The following is a 19877-nucleotide window of genomic DNA, read 5'->3' as shown; positions in this document are numbered from 1 at the left end:
AGTCTCTTTGCCTGCCCCCCCTCATTCTCTCCTTTTCCTCTGGGACTTAAGCCATGCAGGGTGTCCCTGGGGTTGTATTTTGTTCCACAGTTATCACATTACACACAAGAACAGAAATGTCATTCTAGTGGACAAGAACTTGGGCAGTGACAGAAGCTGCTTTGTGCTGGTTTCACTGCAGTTCATCTGGGCAAAGCAAATGCTTGGTGTTTGCATGGTCTAACCACCAGCATGACCACGGTGGTGTATCCAATACCTTACCCATATAATTCGAAGAGTTTGTATTTAATTTCAATCTTCTGCTCATGGCTGAGCTGTTGGCAAAGTTTGAATTGATGTAGGGCTGCTGCCATTGCCTTCAGGGACATTCTGCCATGTAGAAAGGCTGGAGGTAAGTGGCAGATTAGATTTCCAAGGAGGTCAACATCATATTCATCAGCAATGGAGCTGTTCTGAAACAAGAAGCATTTGCCCTGTTGGCAGACCTAACTGGGCTCTTGCCCTGTACCACTTAGCTGCATCACAACTCATTTAAGCGTTAAGGAACAAAGACACAACAGTTTGCACCAGCAACTTAATCTACATTTTCTGCTGAGACTGCCTTACATTTTTTGTTTTACCAATCCAACTGGTGATATTTCATAAGCACTTCTCAGAGATTTCAGTATTCTTTACTCCATACTGAATCACACATAAAGAATGTGACCACCCAGCACCTGCAGAGCTGGTGCAGTTCTGTCTGGCAGCACAGCCCTCACGTGGCCCCTTGCAGCAGAGGGGCCCCAAGCTCTTGCTGTTAGAAGGCTGAGCTCTAAAGGGTTTCTCAAGCAGCTGCCAAAACCCTGGGGATTATACAGCTGGTACTGAGTGTAAGGACAGGAACAGCCACAGCTACATCCAAGAACTAGTTTCCCCTAAAAATTGGTGAGTGCTGCAGCTCCCAGACAGCAGAAGTCACAAAATCCTCCTGGTACCACCACCTCTCCCATGGAGCTCCCTGTGCCACAACAGCTCTGCTTAGACTGGCACTGCTTGGAGCCAGGGGAACAGCTCCAGGTGCAAACTGATCAGCTCCAGGCTGTCCTGGCCAGCAAGGACATTTCATGAGAACACTTTGTAGCGTGCGTGGAGTCAAGGAAAATTGTTAAGCAAGCTATTAAAAGGTTTGCTTAAGGAGCAAATAATAAAATTGAAACAGTAAAAAAGCCCCCAAAGGAATGCAGATGGATGGATGAAGAACTCATGTAGGTGGTGACCCTCTCCTCCTCCACGGTGTCTCCTCCTCTGCTGACCCCTCTCAGCCATACCCACCAAGCACTCCAGTACTTTTTGCAGGACAGCATCCCTTTTGTGAAGGCTTGGGTTCAGAAGGTTCATTCCAGTCTTCCCCACACGTTCAAGGAAAGGGACACACAAAGGGCCTGTAATGTACTCCAGGTACTCAGAACTGCAGAAAGAATTCAGAAGATCTCAGAATGCAAACCTGACCTTCATACACCCACAACCATAGCCATGAAATCTGTGATGACAGAAATATTTAGAGACAAGGCTGGACTTGAAAAATCATAAACCAGAGAGGCCAAAAAACTTGCAATTAACCCTCACCTTAGTCCAATATCTGTCTTCTTCCAGTCCATCAGGACATGAACTGAACTTCAAAAAAATGGCTAAGAATTATAAATAGCTGCAAGTGTATGAAAGTGCTCTGAGATGCTTTAATACCATATGAAACAACAGTTTACAGGTCAGAAGCTTTTCCCCTTTCTCTGTTTTATTAGCAATAATTCTCTGATGAATGAAAATGGGGTGGGTGGCCTGCAGACCACAAGTAGTTTTAAAGTAGGTTTCCTTTTTATCAAAATCCAAAACTCCTGCCAAATTAAAAAAAAAATGCTCTTCTCCACACAGAGTGGCAGACAACCTTTGCAAATAAAACCACAACCCACATCTGCACAGGCCCAGCCTTGCCAGGGTCTGTAGGCAACAGCACCAGTAACTTCTGATGGCCCTGAACAGCCAACATGCAATTGCTGCCAAATAACTGAGTGCTGCAGTTTATGGGAAGCCTTGCATTAAAGTCTATTATTATTTTATAGTTGTTAAATAGAATAGAGCCTTTTCAAACAGAATACTTTTCTTCCTTTTTTCAATTAAAAAATATTCCACAAAAAGAAGGGTTCTCAGTCCCTTTAATCCCCTCAGGCACATAGAAAGAAAGAGAGAAATGGTGGAAGAGACAGAAAGAAAAAGTGAGAAAGAGACAAAGAAAGAAAGGAACGAAGGAATTAACAAATTTTACAATTCAGGAGTTCTCATACATACACAAGTTATTTTTTCCTAAGGAAAAAAGCTGTCACTGAGTTTTGCTAACTTACACAAATGTCTTGAAACACACTGGAATGTTTCCAGCCATAGAGAGCAATATGCTTCAGCAGTATCCAGTGTTTTTGTCTTATATATCCACTCTCAAAAAGATCCCTAAACAAATAAGCAAACCTAAACCAAATAAGCGTACCTAGGGGGAAGAAATCCACCATTGTGACAAAAGTGTACTGTACTAAAAAGACACAAAGTATTACCAACTTTCACTTGAGACAGATTTTGCCTACAGTCAGTGACCACTTTTGATAGATCACCATTTATTGGAATCATCAGTTTTCTTAGGACTGAAGCGATTATTTGAAAAGTGCTCAGAAGTTAAGATGGACTAAGACGTAACTCACGGAAGCGCCAGTAAGAGGAAGGGAGGAATGGATGCATTGGAGACTTTCCAAAATTTCCAAGCCAAACAATTAACCTAAAGGCAACAAAAATTTAGGACCTTAAACCTCTAGCAGTTTTGAAGAAGAATAAAAAATATGGCTTGTTTATTGCAGCATAGATATATAAATTAGCATATATATTATCTTCAGAGAGGATTTTTATCTGGCTTGTTTGAGTTTTCTTTTTATAGACATCAGAGATGAAACAATATATATTTGGGAACATGAGATCATTTGTATGTTTCTGAAACTTCTATGTATTTCCAAACAGATCACTCATGAATTAACAAGTCAGAAGGGCTGTAGGAATTTCTTGCAATTTGTAAGTGACAAATGAAATTGTCAAAATGAAGTATGATAACAGACAAATTCACACATAAAAGATTTAAATAAACTATGCTAACAGACAAGCTGAGACATACAGGATTCTGAAAAAAAAATCCCAAAAAATAGAATGAGCCAAATTTTAATCTGCCTAATTGGGATATTGGGTAGTATGTTTATGTACATAAAGTCTTTTTTGTTTGTTTACCTGATATGGAGAAAGCAGATGAAGATTAATTTCAAAGAATTTAAAATTGTTTAAAAATATGTCTGTGTCCATACTTTCAAAGAGTTGACAAGTTACTCCTTTCACAAGCTGTCCTGTGCTGATAGGAAAGGCGAATTTCAATCTCATGAATATTTAAGCAGGATCTAGTCCTTACTCCCCACAACCCCATCCTAAGACACAGTTTCTTCACCTCTCCCATTTCCTGTAATTAAAAGGCTCTTGAAAATAAAAATGCAAACAAATTGAAAAATATCAACTAAGACTTAAAACACCCAAACCTCCACAATGCTTTGATCCTCACTTTGGTTTTGAAGACCCTTTTTAATAAGGAAAGTGAATTATCCTGTAGTATCCAGGAATGAATAAACATAAGGTAATACATATTGTTTACCTCCAAGTTGCTCTCATCACAAAACTAGTCTTAAACCCCCATTTCAAAAGAGATACAGTCCATACCTTAGAAGGTCAACAGGATAGTTTTCCTTGGACAGTAATTCATACAGATACAAAGCCTGAAAATAAACCCACCATAATTAAAGGTAACTTTAGTTAATCCAGTTGTAAGAGATATAAACAGCTGTAAGGTTTTTGTACTCTCTTATGTACTCTAAAGGTAATTCTGTGGTCAGCTTGAGCAACCAAAAGGTTTGGCATCCAGTTTAGCTGAATTTTTTCTTCACAAGACAAGCCATAACTGAGTGGCATTATGGTAAACCTATACACAGCCCACAGCCACTGAAAAACTTAAGGGTGAAGGGAGCTCTGGAGATCATCTGATCCAACCTTTCATCTCTCTGGACAGAGTCAAAGACTTTATATGCAAATATCTAATGCACAGTACTGGAAAAAGAAAATTTACATGGCAGAAACCTGGGGGCTTAAATTCAGCATATTAATGCTTCCTTTTCCATAGCATTGTCTCATAGTGCTGCCTGGGCTCTAAATGCCCTTTGGTGTTTATGTTGAGATATATTTGGGCAGTTCCTTCCTTTTACCTGTGTTCCTTGAACACAAATACATTACACCACTTTTCCAATTCTCCCATCACACTAAATTGCAGTGGAATGGGAACTGCATAACAATTTTTACCTGGCTGCTTCTTAGTTCTTTTTCTTTCAGCATTGTGGAATCATATCCAGTTTGCTTCCATAAACCAGAAAGAGAGACTTCTTTAAAGAAAGCTCCTTGTATATCTTTGACTGATGAAGAAAAATCTCCAGATGCAGCAATCTAAAAAGAGGAACACAAAAATACACGGTATTTCTGAACTGATGCTTAGATTTACAGGATTTGCCCTTCTTTCTATTCCATGTAATATTTCTCTTAAGAGGATAAAGGAAAAACACAACAGTATTAAAAACACAACAAAATAAGCAAGAGAGAGCGCATTCAAAATACACCTGGTGTTCAGAAACAACCCAGTAGAACCATTAACCATTGAGCTAAAGGACATATCTTGGTTTAATTCATGCTTTAGAGTTCTGGTTATGGTGCTCTTGTGCAGAGAGAACCTGCCACAGACTGGAGTTAATAATCACCTTCCTGAGGATGCCCTGCTGCTGCGCAGGAGATAAGTCAGACAAGTACTGGGATGTTGTGCCTCGAATCATCTGAGCCAGCTCCCTGGGGCTCATGCTGTGCAGTGACCGGGTGCCAATTCCTGTCACCAAGGCACCCATTTGGCTCACGTTGTAAAATGATAAAACCTGCAGGGAGAACAGCACAAGCAAACAGGAAGTTTTATTGTGACCAGCAGATATATTTAAAAGCAAAAGTCAATAAATAAAGCAAAACTATTTATTAAATACTTAATACATTTCTTGCCTGGGAATGCATTTTCTGTGTCTGTCCATGGAACAAATGCCTGAAGTTCCTCAGAAGTTCCTTTTTCTGAAACTTCAACCAGGACCTGATTCCTTGCATTGCAGTATATTTGTATATACAGCCTGGGATCTCTGATCATACAAATTCTGCTTAGGGCAGTGACACAGACAAAATAATATATACAACTGCCAAATCCAAATATTCATTCTCTCTGTTACTAGAGAATTACTTTGGGATGTACAATCTTGGATGCTTTTATTTGATTTAAAGACATTTTCCAGACCACTAACTAAACCAAATTCTTGTACTAAACTTTTCAAAATCTACAGTTATTGTTGAGAAGAAGCCATTTCACTTTTAAAAACAGAAGGTAGGAAAGCTGTTATCAGAGGTACCTTTTCATAAGAGAGATATTTACTGGATAAAATCACAACTTGGCTCTTTGCCCACCCAGAGACTTGGTTTAATGTTGCAACAGCATTATGCACTGCTTCAGGTGACAGAGATTCCAGCTGACTTGAAGTTAGTCCAACCACAGCATCTGACAGAGATCCAAGGGTATCATTCAATGTCTGGTTTTGCATGGCAATGTTCAGGAGTTGAGATTTGAGCTAAATCAAACAAAAAGAGCAGATCAGAAATAAAAATCTGCCAAGATCCAATTTCCATTACCACCCAAAACATTAACTGGAATCTCTGGAATAGGCATTGGCAAATATTCACACACTTCATAAAATTTCAAAAATAGAACCACAGTTGTGAAAGGTATAAGGAACAGGAATATGAAACAGAATGAGAAAAGGATAAGCACCCAAAATGGGTTTCTGTCCTTTGCATTCTCAAGAACTATTTTCCCTTATTTCTTAAGTCCCAATAGTTTTTCACCCATTTCTTTCCTTATTTAAGAACATCTTTCCTCCTCTGTCTACAGGATTATGTTAGGCAAGAAGAGCAAGTGTTGTACACACCTCATGAACCTCGGCCTGGAAACCTCTCAGCTGATTGCATTTAATCATTTGATGAAGTAGAGCCCGGGCCACAGCTGCATCCATCTGTTCCAGGTCATCATAAAAACAAACCAACAGACCCAGCCTACAGAGCAGAAATACATGAGCTCCCTTCTGACATAAAAGATTGGGAAATGGAAACACAGCTTGGTACCCTCTCCTTGTGATCACAGTTTGAGCCATTTCTGTTTGTCATGAGTGCCTCAACCTGCAGTCTTTAAAACTTAGCCTGTAACAGGGTATGAGAACATGCACTGGCCTTTGTATTCAGCTGAATTCTACCTGGATTGCTTGTGCTTGAGAATCTACCTGTCCTGGTTCCATTTGTTCATGGCTGGATTGTCCCAGTTAATGACTCCACTTCCCCCAAAAGGATAATTTTGAAAATGATGGAGGGATATTACTAAGTCTTTAGAAGTGGCTTGCTGAGTTCTTATCTGGTTTGACTGGATGTTTTGAACTCTAAGTCCTGCTTGGATTCCACATACAACACAACCTATTTGTGTTTCAGAGCAGCAGCTGGGGCATGACATGGCCTCTTTATCATTTTAGGATTAAACAAAGCCTGCTGTATTTCACATCAAACACAGGACTGGCCAATGGATGGAGACCTGTCCAGTTCAATACTGGTCAGGAGAAAGCACACTGAGGCTCACTGCCTACTTGTGCCAGCACAGCAGTCTGCAAGGCAGGGTTCTGAACTGAGCTCATTTCCCTTCACAGTTCCCAGGCCATAACATTTCCATTAACCTCTGTAAAGTGCAACCACAGCCATAGTTTTTGGAGAGGAGGAGTCACACCACCATGGGGAAGTGCCTATTATAGGTGTCCTTCTGGCTTAGACCTTGTGTTTATTTACTGCCTTTGCTTATTTACTACCTTGTCCTTATTACTGCCTTTACCTGCAGCCCTGTAAAGAAAGAGCCCTGAACTGTGCATCACCATGTCTGGATTTTGAACTTGATAGTGATGGGGATGAACCGGTTTGTAGGAACCCTGAGTCAATTCTCTGTCCCTGTAAACTCAGCCTTTGCTTTTACAATTTAAACAGAACAAGAACCTCATGATATGGACAAAGCCCAGCTTTCCTGCTACAGTCCCTGTTTTTTCACAGTTCAGTGAGACAGGCACAGGCAGAGTCTGGGCAGTAATGTCCAGATGTGAATCAAATCATCAGTGGACAATGCTGCAGCACTACCACAGACTCAGTCAAATTCTGCAGCACAGAAGGGCTTTTAGTTCCTCAACAGTCCCTCAACAACAACCTGCAGTGATATAATAAAACACTGCTTCAGCAGCACATCTGAATTCATGGGAGATCATCAAAGCAACATACAAATCAAAGAAACATCTATAAGAGCATTTTTATAACAAATAATTACATTCTGATGCATTATTGCTTAGCCACCAAAAGCTCTTCATCTCCTCTGGGATTAGCAGAAATGAATAACACTACTTCTTAAAAGTAAAAGTGCATTTAAATCAACAGTATGGTTAAAATGAGTAACATAAACTAAGTGTGTCGTAAAAATGGAATATATTAAGGATTATGGAGCATGACATTTCTCTCATCCATGAGAATGTGGCAGCTCTTGTGAGTGACAAAATAATTTTTAAGATTTCTGACATTGAAATTTAGAGCGTGGGCATAACTCTTGTCTCGCTTACTCCTCCGACAAGAGCAATGCTTCATGGAAGTCAGCGAGTGCACTGCAGTAATGACAGGAGCTCTGAAGCCATAAAGCATATTCTCCATTAGTTTAAAACTCCAAGGTATCCCCCAAGGAGACTACAAATAATTTCAGACAGCATTGTCTTGGGACTAAATACATCCATTGATATGACAATGTAAATGTAAATGTGGAGTGCAGAGCTCTCTCATGCTCGCTGCGTACTTATGAGTAACAGCAGTTTATTTTGGTTTTTTATTAGTGTTAAAGTTAGTTCAGTGCAGATTTGACAGCCCTGAAAATTCAGTTTCCTGCTTACACACCTAACATCCAAACATATTTAAGCATGGCTCATCTCTACTCTGCAGGACAAAGAGGACAGCAGGGCAGGCTTTACACTGCTTCACTTTGTGGCTTCTCTGGTAACACCCACGTCAGTTTAAACCCACTTGCAGTCCTGCTGGCAGGAGCTGAGATTTCCTCCTTCAATCCCAACTGTAAAATGATTTCCCCCAAACACCTCCATGTTCTGTGATTCAAGCAGCCAAGACAACTCATGTTCTGCTGTCCCAGTTTATTTTATTGCTCTGTGACGTGGTGGAGCTCTGCTAGGTCTCCCAGATACTCCTGCAGCCTTCCCACAAATGCTACAGGCATCTCCTCACTGTGGAGCAGGAGACAAAGCATTAGCTAATTAGGCACACCTCCAAAAATTCATAAAGTAGCAATTCTTCACTGTTGCTAAACAGGGCTGGATTTCAGCCTAGATTTTTCGGCTGGAATGAAAAAGCTGTGCCATGCTATCAATTTCCATTTTCTCCTTAGTTAGTTGTTCCATCCACACACAGCCATAAAAGAAAAAGCAAAGCAGCCTTGCCTGTAGATAGTTGAAGTATTCCTCATATCAAATCCTGACAAGTTTATCCTTTCCAGGAGGGCCTGTGCAAGCTCTGGTGTGATATCATACACCATGTCCAGCTGCTTTGTTGCGTTGTCATAGCTAATGAACAGTCTGATCTGACCAGCACAAACAAAACCATGCATCAGCACTGTGAGACAATGAATCCTACAAAGTGTGTCTGACACTCAAAATTAACTGAGCCTGTTCATGTTATAGAGAAAGCAAGAAGATTTGGATAAACCAGTATTTCTGAAAGCAAAGTTGAGTGAGTGATTTGAGTGATTCTCTGCCAAAATGTCATTTTGGGTCAATTTGAGGGTCTTCTATCATTGGTCCTTTTCAATAGTAGTCATGGAAGTCTGATACAGATAAATAATTACATATTAATGACAGGCACTTTAAAATTAAAAAGATAGAAGAATTTTGTAAAGAATACATTTATATTTCCCCTCTGTAGCTTCTCTTTATAAGTAATTAATTAAGATATATTAAGTTATTTTTCATGTTTAAGTATGCATTTGTGTTCATATTGTTTGTAGCAATAATATATCCAACAACACTTTGTTACTTACTTCATTAAGACTAATTTTCAGAATTTCTTCTATTGGGAGATGGACCATGTATCTTCCCAAGATCCATAAGCTTTCTGCACTGACCCAAGAAGCTGATTCATTGAACTCTGTTTTGTACAAATAAATACTCACTACAATGTTAAGAAAGTAATTACTTTTCAAATATATTTTATCCAGTATATTGTTATTGTTAAATAATAAAAAATCTGCAAATCAGAAAAACTATTAGCAGAGAGAGTCAGATTTCCTCCATTTGCTACATTTTAGCACCATACATTTATGAGTCCATACATTTTTTACTGAAAATGAAATAGTGTTTCAAGTGTCTCAAATTTTCTCATACAAAAACAATTAAGTGTTTTATGTTGTTGAAACAGAGAATGAATAAAGTGTAGGACAGGAAAAATTTATCCAAAAGTATTAAAAATGGAGCAGCATTTTTAAAATTCACTTTTCCTAATCAATTGCATTATTTAAGAACATCAGGAAGGCATGATACTTTATATATCTTATATATTATTATTGATGATGCCACTTGTTTCAGTAATATGCAATAGCAATAATGGAGAAAATGAAAAACTGTTCAAATACCTACATGGAAATAAGCTGACAAAACCACAAAACACTGCACAACAGTTAAAAAATGGCATTCATTTAGTAACATTCTCCCAAGGATTGAAAATGAAATCAAGATCCAAATATCCCTGAGAAAAAGCATATTTATTGACTCTATGGGTATCCTGAGCCACAAAGACTGTTTTCTCCAGGGTGTTGTCATTTGGATGGCTCAATGTGTGACACCTCTGAACACATTCCTCAGTGCTGATACTCACATCTCTGTTAAAATAAAATCATCCGTGCACTTTGAAGAGTTTCCAGTGCTGGGAAAAAAACAGCCTGCATCTATCAGAAGCTGAAGGACTCCATTAAGTGATTTTTTTGAAAACACAGATCTAAGCTCCTTAACTGAGACAAGACGATGATCCCAGCAGACCTGTCAGGCCTGCATTTTTTAAAGTGATATTACCTCCCATTGCCCAGAATATTACAAGAGTTGAAAGACATGACAAGAGAGCTAAAGAAAAAAAGCACCATTTAAGGATGTTTAGCAGAACAGACTCACAGCTACTAGCCATGGCAGCTGTGATCCCCAAAAACTGATCCCCATCCCAGGTTGTCCCAGTGCTACCCACATATGAAGTGAATAAATCACCCTCTGGCAGCACTGTTCCTGCACTCTGCTGTGGCCTGGGGAGTGCAGATAAACAGGAGGGAGCTTTAGACTTCCAGTCCAAGTGTGCCTGCCCAGGGCTGATGGTTCACACTGCCACAACCAGCTGGGAATGAGCCCACACTTGATGCCCTGGGGGTGGATTCACCACATCTGTGCAGCTTTTGGCTGGTGAAGCAGCAACCAGGGAGGAAAAAGAGGCACAGCAACTCCCAGTCCCTCCCAGGCTGTGTGATCTTCCATGAACTGAGGGTTCACCAATGCTTCAGACACAACTCAAGATGATGCTGAGAGATCTTCCCAGGACTGCTGAGTAGCATCAGGCAAATTCTGCATCTTTGCTTCCCCAGCAATGCACTGGCACTAACATCACCTTACAAGCAGCAGCATGAACCTCCTCCCCACAACTTACTGGTTTATTCTGATATTTTGAAATGGCAGGAGACCCAAGAGGCAAATTTAGCTCCACTGAAGCAAGTGGGTATTTAACCTTGATTTCTAGGAAGGAAGAAGAACACACACACACCTGTAAATCTAAAATGCTCCCAGGACAGCTGTGCTGGGATGTTCAGTGAAACCCAGACACCAGCTCCGATGTTCAGTGCCCTGCACAGCCCCCTTGTGGAGCCCATCCTGCCTGTCCCAGCTATGGAACAGCTGTTTCAGGCACATTAGCCAGGCAAACAGATGTGGGAAAATACATCCAATCAGGATTAATTAACTTTGGTTTTATCATGTCCCTTTGCTGATCGAGTTGGTGCCATGTGCTTTCACAACATCCTGAATTTCTTTTGTGTTTTGAAACAGCGCAGTGGGTAATGTATCCTGAGCCAGAGCTGTTTTCTCCTCTGAACAGGAGTTCAGAAGAGAACACGCCTTGGCAGAGCACCTGGCCACTGTATCCTATTTCAGAATTAGAAACAGTACAGAGAGAAAAGACTGGAGTACTAGAAAAAGACTTTGTGTATAGCTCTGTGCAGGAAGAAGGGTCCACTGGTTGCACTTGATGATCCTGGAGGTCTTTTCCAGCCATAACAATAGCATGATTCTACTCTACAAGTTCAAGCATCTTTGGAGAACTGTTTGTCATGAGTAACAAACACATTATATTTACTTATGTGCTCTGCAGAAAAGGTATTCCAGACAGCTCTCTTACACAGACCTGTGTTAACTGGGGAAACAATTCAATACAATGAGCAGGCCTTTTGCTGAGTGCTTTTCTCTTACCATAAGTAAGAAGAAAACACTTTGTAACATACCACTCATGTTGTAAGATTTCTGTAGAATCTGCTTCATCCAGCCATAGAGAGCTCTCTGAGTGCTTGCTGAGGTTCTGTCATAGAGGTCCTTGAACAATGATGATCTAAGTGATAAACACAGTTGTTAGCTCACTAATGAGTTATCTATTCATTTTTTTAAATGACACATGGACAAATGATTTTAGAAACAGCATTCTTTACATATAAGCAGAAAGCTGTATCTGGAAAACAGACTAAGACCATATAGCAACTTCTTTTTCAATAGTCAGCAAATCCAACATAGTATTGTGTCTGAAAAATAAATGGCTTACAAGTTTCTGAAAGCATCCTCCAGCAGAAGGTTTGGGAGACTCCCAATGACATCAGGTTGGAGATAGTTCACTGCTGACACACGCAGAACCTGACTCAGGATATCCACACAGTCCAGGGCACTTAGAGCCAGGAAGCATTTATCCAGTGTTACAAGGAACAAGGTCCTGTTTACTCCTGGGCTTTGAAAAATTCTCTCTCTAGTCTTGCCCCAATCAAGAATAATATTTCCCATTTCCTGCAAGCAACAAAGTGTTAAATAAACATCTCTGATTAATTCAATATATTGTTCATTTTGAGGCCTGACAGAGAGCTCTCTACAAAGAATATGATGCTGCTCTCATGAAAAACAGCTGCAAATTACTGGTTGTTTGCATTACTTCAGATAATTCCTTTCTGGCATTGGGTAGAGACCAGCTTGAATTTTTTTTTACAAAACCAAAATGAAACCCAGAAAGATATTTCAAATGGCTGATTAACAAAATTACTAATTTCACCTTCTTTATCCATCTTGGCTCTCTTTCCAGCCACCAAAAAGAAGACACTCCCTGAGAGTAACTGGCCCTACCTACCTTAGGCACTACTGTACGAGGGTGAACTCTTCTCTGGAGATGAGTTTCTCTCTATTGATTATAGTGAAAATCCAAATGACTGACTTGGACTTGCAGCAACTTTTGGACAATAAGAGTTAAATAAATTAAGTCTAACCTAAGAGAAGATGAATCCAATTCAAGCAAGTTAAGTAACTGCAAGGCCTGCACTGTGAGCCCCCCAGTCTGTTCCTTTCCATTTATCTAAACCACTGACAGCAGCTTTTCCTTCTCACATGTGGAAATTCGCTTACAAGATGCTCCTTTTTGCTGTTGAAGAGGTACTTCAATGCAGTTTGGAACTGCTGCTGATCAAGCTGTTGCAATTCAGACAGTAGTTGCCTGGGCTGGTATAAAAGGTTCTTCAGGTAACTTTTTATGGACATCTGGAGTGTAGAAAAATATGTTTAATATACATGAAACTCATACCATTGTACTTTTACTCCCTGAAAATCTGTGCTCAAGGAGAACTAAGTGCTTAGATCTGTATTGTCTGTGCTGCCAATGATCAAAATAACTGTTCTCCACACACACTGAAAACAAAAATAATTTAAATGCATTCTGAAATACAGTAATTTTCAAATCCTATTCTTGGTTTCATGAACAAGTCCTCTCGAGGGAGCTTTTTAACAAAGATGCCTCAGTTTCTCACTTCCTAAAACAAGAGTAATAAAGCTTTTCTGCTTCACACAGCAGAGCTGTGAAAATGAAACTTCTAAAGAGCTCAAAAAATAGCTTAAAAAATTATCAGATATCATGTGCTTATTACTTAAAAAAGGGAAGGAAATGTGCAATTAGATGGGAGGAAAAGTCTCTACCAGGTCATAAGCCAAAAATATTCTCTCTCATATCAAGCTGCATTACCAGTTAACAATCTCATGCCTGTTTTGAAAAATTGAAGGGGAACCTTAACACTGGAACAGAAATAATTTTAAGGCTCATTAGGAGCAGACTGGAGTAAAATCCCTTCTATTTCCTGACAGAATTATTTCAGAATTGGGATGGAATTTGAGTTGCAATTGTTCTTTGCTGCCTTTGCTTAACTTGCATTGCCACCACCAATATTAACACCGTTCCTTTATGCCTCGGGGTTCAACCTGCTGAGAACATCAGGCTGCCAATAAACCTGACAAAGGGAAGAGGCAGTGGCAGGAAAATGTAGGTGAGGATGAGCTGTGACAGCGACAAGGAGCTTGGGACAGGTTTCGAGCACTGTGGAGCTTCTGGGAATGCCTGAGGCTCAGGGACGGCACAGTGACACTTCACTGTTTCAGTGTGGTTAGGGACGAGGAAGGGCTCAGGTTTGATTAGCTGGGTGCAGCTCCACTCAAAGCAGCTCATCACTAACCCTCGGCAGCAGGAGGAGGAACAACAACTCCTTCCACATCGATAATTTACAAAAACAAAACTGAGAGGAGCTTTAAAAGGTGGAGGCATTTTGTAGGATGCTCTGGAGCCTCTCATTCCATAAGGAGCAGTGTGAACTACAGCCAGCCAAAATCTGGGAGAAACTCATCATTTTCTGGGGAAACGGCATTTATATACACTCAGAAACAATTAGCACAAAAAATCCTAATTCCTGCTTTCCATCAGAGAAAAAGCAAAAAGAATTGTTATTATTTCTGCCTTGCATATTCCTGCAATTTTTGGGGAAAAAGACAACCTATTCCTATTTCTTATTTAGCTGCTACACTGTAGGTGTATTAATTACCTCTATCATTGACCACCTAGCTTTGGCTACAGAGATAAGTTAAGGTTTTTTAATTCCTTTTCAAATAAAAATTGTCATGCATCTTAAATGTCACAAACCTGTAGGCTGCTAAGAGTAAACATAACTTCCTGGGCATGAAAATATGCCATGACTTTTGTAAGCAGATCTGCTGTCCAGACATTAGAGCTGTAACAGAAAGCAGGATCAAAAATGCCAGTAAAATGATATAACAAGTTAAATAGCAGATTACAAGAGTAAAAAAGAAAAAGGGAAGCAAAGAGTGATGATAACACCATAATGACAAAAGTATTCCATTTTTTGCCTAGCCAGAGTAATAGTTCATCTGTTTAATGCAATGAAAATACATGGTTCGACGGGGAATGGAATTAATTGGTTTTTTTCCATCTAATTCCACAACCACCCACAATAAACTCAATTTTCCAAGGTGCTGCCATTAATACTCTCTCCAAGGCATGAGCTTTCTGGCACCCCATTATGCCTGTTCTGATCTGCTTGCAGAAAGCACAGGGAGTAACTGCTGTCTTTCCTTCAGCAGAGTCATTAATTTCACTGTGTCTTCCTTACACAGACACTGATTTTCTCAAGATATGTAGGAGTGGAATGGCCTTTGAGGCTCATCCTGCTCTTTCAGATTTGGACAAAATTAGCAAATAATTAAAAAGCCACCAGGAGCTGGAGGATGGGGGATGGAGTGAGAATGAAAGAAGGAGGTGGACAGACAGCTGGAACTGCACCTAATTTTCTTAAGAAGCCATTTGGACACACATGAACAAAGTTAATTATCAAAACTTCTGAAAACTGTAGCAACTATATATTTTCAGCTTCATTCTATATATATATATATATATATATTTTTTTTTTTTTTTACTACAAATAGGTTTTTCCCTGTTAACAGGAAATACTCCTCCCAGGAGACCTAAATCCAAGCCAATATGAGCCAATTTCATTCTAACCATAATGTTCCAGTTTCTGTGGATATGAAACAGATCATTATCTGAAGTGCAAGATAATATTGAAAAATCAAGATGGGGAGAGTAATACATTACCTTTGAAAATAAAGTATATCTAGGAGGGCTGCACATGAAAAATGGAACATAAAAAGTTATGGTGAGATACTGAGCTTTAATTCATTTTAGAAGCATAAGTGGGAACAACTGTGTACATTACCATTCAGATATTTCCCAGCTATTACTTCCTCCTAAGGAAAAATTGCAAATATATGTAATAAATTACTATTTTTAGATTATAATATGTTATAATGTTAAAATGTAGAGAGATCAAATAAAAATACTAACCACAGCTTTGTGTAACAACGGAGGCAAATCTGTAAAAGATTATCCCATTATTAGAAGTTAATTTAATGTTTTATCAGTCAATTGTGTTACACAAAAATGCATTTATTGTATACAGTGATTATATACACATATATAATTTATTTGCAAACATTTAATGCAGTTTTGATTAATTTACAGAAAAACAATGGGGGGGGAAAGGCTATTTAATAATAATCAGTCTTGGTGAAATTCTTTGCTGGCATAGCTCCACGAAGCCAAGAGTGCAGAAACCATGGTCTCAGTTACTAAACAACACCTAATTTATTACAAACAGCTTTTTCTGTGCCACAAATACACCCCTCAGACAGCAGTTCTGGTCTTACCTTCAGAGTTCTGACTGTGAGTAATCTTGGCATGATTCATTGATATCAACAAGAAACACATCTTCACAAGTCTGGACATTTCTTCTGGTGTTTTTAGAATAAAAAGATACTTGGATTGAAGAGGAAAATAGGAGGAACACAGTCAAAATGCAATATTCACCCCAAATTTCATAGCTATAAATCAGAGACAGCCTACGCTACGGAGTACAGATAGAGATCAGGACAATCCAGGGCTGCTTGCTCCCAAGTTTTTAATTTAGATCTTTTTCTAGGATAGAGATACACTTTATGCAAACACAAGTCCATGAGTGCATGTGCAGGCAGATTTATCTCCCTACAGCAAATGGCTCATTTCATTTTCTTCCTTGTAGCACCATTTATTTACCAAGTTACACTGCACCTAAGTACGACTTCAATGCAGTTTTGTTAAAACAGGCAAACAAATCCTTTTAAAATCAGATAAAACAGAAGAGAAATTGAATGAAAAAGGAAATTATAAAGAAGCTTCAAACAAACCCTAAGCTTTTCCTAGCTGGTTAAGCTGCAGTATCACTGCAGACTTGGTCTGGGAACCTCCATTTGCAGATCTCTGAACTCAGGGGTGGGCCAGCCTGGCCCTGGTCCCCTGTCCCTGCAGGGTGCTCCAGGCAGGGAGGTGACAGAGCACTCCCCTTCCCTGCTGCCACGTTTGGCAGAAAGGGAGAAAATGGCCTTATGCTCTTCTGAAGCAGAGGGTAAGTCACACATTTGGGAAAACAGACCATGTCACTTCACCTGGATAGATCAGAGCCGTGGTCTTTGTACTCACAAGAAGTGTTCCACCAAAGTTTCACCACCACCACGGACACAGTTTGTGTGGAAAGAGATGTTTTGGTAGCTCTTGCTATCCCTGCTGCCCTGTGCTATGCAGCATAAAAATCACTGAAAGATAAATTGTCTGGAAGGGCAGTAATAGGGTACCCAGAGCTTTTCACTGGATTGTCACCGATTGCCACCAGAAAAAAATTGGGTTTCACAGTTGTCCAGCCCTGTGCTATGCAGCATCAAAATCACTGAAAGATAAATTGTCTGGAAGGGCAGTAATAGGGTACACAGAGCTTTTCACTTTTCACTGGGTTGTCACCGATTGCCACCAGAAAAAAAATTGAGTTTCACAGTTGTCCTAAACAAAATGAATGTGTTGATTTTGGTCTAGTTCTTGAAGGACAAGGAGACACACAGAACTAATGCAATGGGGTGGAAAGGAAGCCAAGACTGGGCAGGTTTCACTCACACAGGAGTTTCTGCAGCCACATCCCCTCCGCAGCTCTGAGGGCCATCAGCTGCTTCAATCCACACTGCAGAGAGGATTTTCTGCCTGGCCCTCTGATCAGCCTGAGAGTCACCACCCCCACAGGTAAACAACAAATTAATCTGAGATATTAGATGATGCCTTGATCCACAGATGGCAACTTCTTACACTGGGATTAGTCCCTGATTTAACAAATGACACACAGGGTCCCATTGGCTGACTTGGCTCTGACCATGAAGAGACTTTGTTAGGTTTTGTCTCCCTTTCCCTCATGTCAAAGGTTTATTTGTGAGACACTGAATTTCTGCATTTCTTTTTGTTGCTGAATTCTGTGCTCTCTCTTCCCCCCCCCCCCAAGTTCTCTGCCACAGCTTGAGTTACAGATCTGAATATTTGATAAATGACACCTTTTTTAGGATTGTTTAATCTCATGTACCAAGGTACTCTTTTATAAAAATCTTTCAACAAGCCTTCAGCAATACCTCAGTCTATTGCAAATACTTAACTCCAGTCGTGTAACAGAAGTGTCTCAAACTGACAGATGATGAAAAATTTAAACTTTAGACTTCAAGAAGCTATCACCTCTGTCCTGTTCTTACACACACTGAAACTCCTTTCAGCTACTCTTTTGGGAGCACCACAGTAAATGTCTCTCATTCAGACGTATCTGGTTTCCCAGACAATGAACTTACTTGTGTTTGTTTCTGCCTGTGCCCTAATAATTTTGCAGTAAGGTTTGATTACTCTGCATAGGTTAAATCATGCTTCCAACGTCACTCCCGATTTGTTTATTCCGATTTATTCACTTTGATCAGGGAGTATATTTTAATTAAAGCATGTTAACTTAATGTATAAGGAGATTAAATGCTAAGGAAAGTGCTTTTTCATCCTGACTAACTCAAGCGGACAATCAGCAGGGCACAAAAAGGGCTGTGAAAAGCCCTGCACGGCAAGAGCATCTCCGGGATGAAGTTGTTCATTTTTTGAGTGAAACAGGTCAGTTTGCAGCTCACAGCAACTTCCAGACAGTCCCAATCACACTGTGGGGATCTCCTGCAGATCCCACCCAGCATTTCCCCGGAGACCATTCCTGCGATGAGATCTCTGAGCCTTGCAGGACTCCCCGCTTATGAGAAGCTCCCTGATCTCCTTCTCCTCTCACTCCCAGAACAGCCACCCTTCCATGTACAGAAATCCTAGACATTTTATCACTCACTCCATGCCGTCGCTGCCATATCTGAAGCTCGATAACCAGAAAACTGACCTTACAACCACAACTTGTGCTGATAAGCCCTCACACTGCCGGTGCCCACCTTCCCCCTGGCACCCGGGCTGTAAGAAAAAGCACCACATGCATGGGGGAAGCCGCAAGGGGTGCGGGCTGGAAAGGGAGAGAGGGCAGGAGAAGAGAAGGAGGGCCAGGACCCCAGAGAGCTTTACCTGCCTCTGTAGCGTGCGCCTCCTCCCCGGCACTGCAGGAGCTGGGCGGCTCCAGCCAGGGACCCTGAGATGGGGCCAGGCCCAGCACCGCCCTGCAGCCCCAGGCGCCGGCCCAGCGCCCCGGCCCTCAGGGCGGGCCGGAGCGGCTCCTCCGCCCGGGGCTCGGCACTCCCAGGGCCGGCAGGAGGGGACACTTCTGTCCCGAGGTGAAGAGAGCTCAACAAGCTGTGCAGGGGAAACACAGGGCTGGTGCTGCCCTGCTCCCCCATCTCCCCAGCCCAAGCAGGGGCAGGTGGCCCTGAGTCCCTCAGAGTATGAACTGATTGTACCTGGGATCACCCGGCAAAAGGAGGCTGCGGTTTTGAGGGATGAAGCTGTTCCAACTTTGTTTTGAAAGTTTCTGCCTAAATCGAGTGCTTGCACAGCATTGTTTTCCAGCAGTGCAACACACCCAGCCCACCCTGACAGAACAGAACAGTTCAGCCACTCCACAGGGCAAAACTCTGCACATTAGTGAGAGCACTCAGTGCAGCTTGGATGGACACTGGCACCCACAGCAGGACAAGGCAGGATTCCCAAACCCAGGAGTAATGAATTTGAACACGGAAATTGCAGCACTTGTTCCCTTGGATGGCATCTTTGGGGCAATTTAATGAACTATGGAACTCACGAGTGGCCTGTGAGCAGCATTGACTGCACACAAAGGCTCTCTCAGTGCCTGCAGGGAGGAAGAAATCCCTTAACTCCCAAGGAACCCTATGGAACTCACGAGTGGCCTGTGAGCAGCATTGACTGCACACAAATGCTCAGTGCCTGCAGGGAGGAAGAAGTCCCTTCGCTCACAAGGAACCCTGGCTTTAGAATACAGGTGTAGGTACAGTCTGACTTTAGAAATCCAGGTGTAGGTACAGTCTGGCTTTAGAAATACAGGTGTAGGTACAGTCCTGGGGGTTATTCTGTTTATTCAACAGGACTAAGCAGGTGTTTGACCCTGCTGAATTTAGGCTTTTAGAAAGATTTTCTTCATTATTGGTCATGTTTTAATTCTTCATCTCAAGTGTAAGGATACTTGGTTAAAT

The 19877-nt window shown here is 41.0% G+C and overlaps 1 protein-coding gene across 1 annotated transcript in view; it reads right to left on the bottom strand.

The window, feature by feature from the left end:
• The window catches only part of OTOA (otoancorin), a 32268-nt gene extending 16122 nt beyond the window's left edge, over nucleotides 1-16146 (bottom strand). The window contains exons 1-19 of the mRNA XM_041401796.1: nucleotides 16068-16146; nucleotides 15706-15734; nucleotides 15578-15608; nucleotides 15457-15484; nucleotides 14488-14575; nucleotides 12933-13064; nucleotides 12091-12326; nucleotides 11780-11883; nucleotides 9290-9396; nucleotides 8694-8833; nucleotides 6108-6231; nucleotides 5535-5750; nucleotides 4854-5021; nucleotides 4405-4545; nucleotides 3772-3827; nucleotides 3295-3412; nucleotides 2724-2797; nucleotides 1312-1447; nucleotides 262-452 (exon numbers count right to left, since the gene is read on the bottom strand). Coding sequence (XP_041257730.1) covers nucleotides 262-452; nucleotides 1312-1447; nucleotides 2724-2797; nucleotides 3295-3412; nucleotides 3772-3827; nucleotides 4405-4545; nucleotides 4854-5021; nucleotides 5535-5750; nucleotides 6108-6231; nucleotides 8694-8833; nucleotides 9290-9396; nucleotides 11780-11883; nucleotides 12091-12326; nucleotides 12933-13064; nucleotides 14488-14575; nucleotides 15457-15484; nucleotides 15578-15608; nucleotides 15706-15734; nucleotides 16068-16146 — 2198 coding nt within the window. The remainder of the gene's footprint in view (nucleotides 1-261; nucleotides 453-1311; nucleotides 1448-2723; nucleotides 2798-3294; nucleotides 3413-3771; nucleotides 3828-4404; nucleotides 4546-4853; nucleotides 5022-5534; nucleotides 5751-6107; nucleotides 6232-8693; nucleotides 8834-9289; nucleotides 9397-11779; nucleotides 11884-12090; nucleotides 12327-12932; nucleotides 13065-14487; nucleotides 14576-15456; nucleotides 15485-15577; nucleotides 15609-15705; nucleotides 15735-16067) is intronic.
• Nucleotides 16147-19877: the final 3731 nt, after the last annotated feature.

The sequence above is a fragment of the Onychostruthus taczanowskii genome, unplaced genomic scaffold (assembly GCF_017590055.1).
Source record: "Onychostruthus taczanowskii isolate IOZ18803 unplaced genomic scaffold, ASM1759005v1 scaffold19, whole genome shotgun sequence".
Classification (NCBI taxonomy): domain Eukaryota; kingdom Metazoa; phylum Chordata; class Aves; order Passeriformes; family Passeridae; genus Onychostruthus; species Onychostruthus taczanowskii.
The sequence above is the reverse complement of the archived record's forward strand: the minus strand, read 5'-3'. Positions and strand labels throughout refer to the sequence as shown.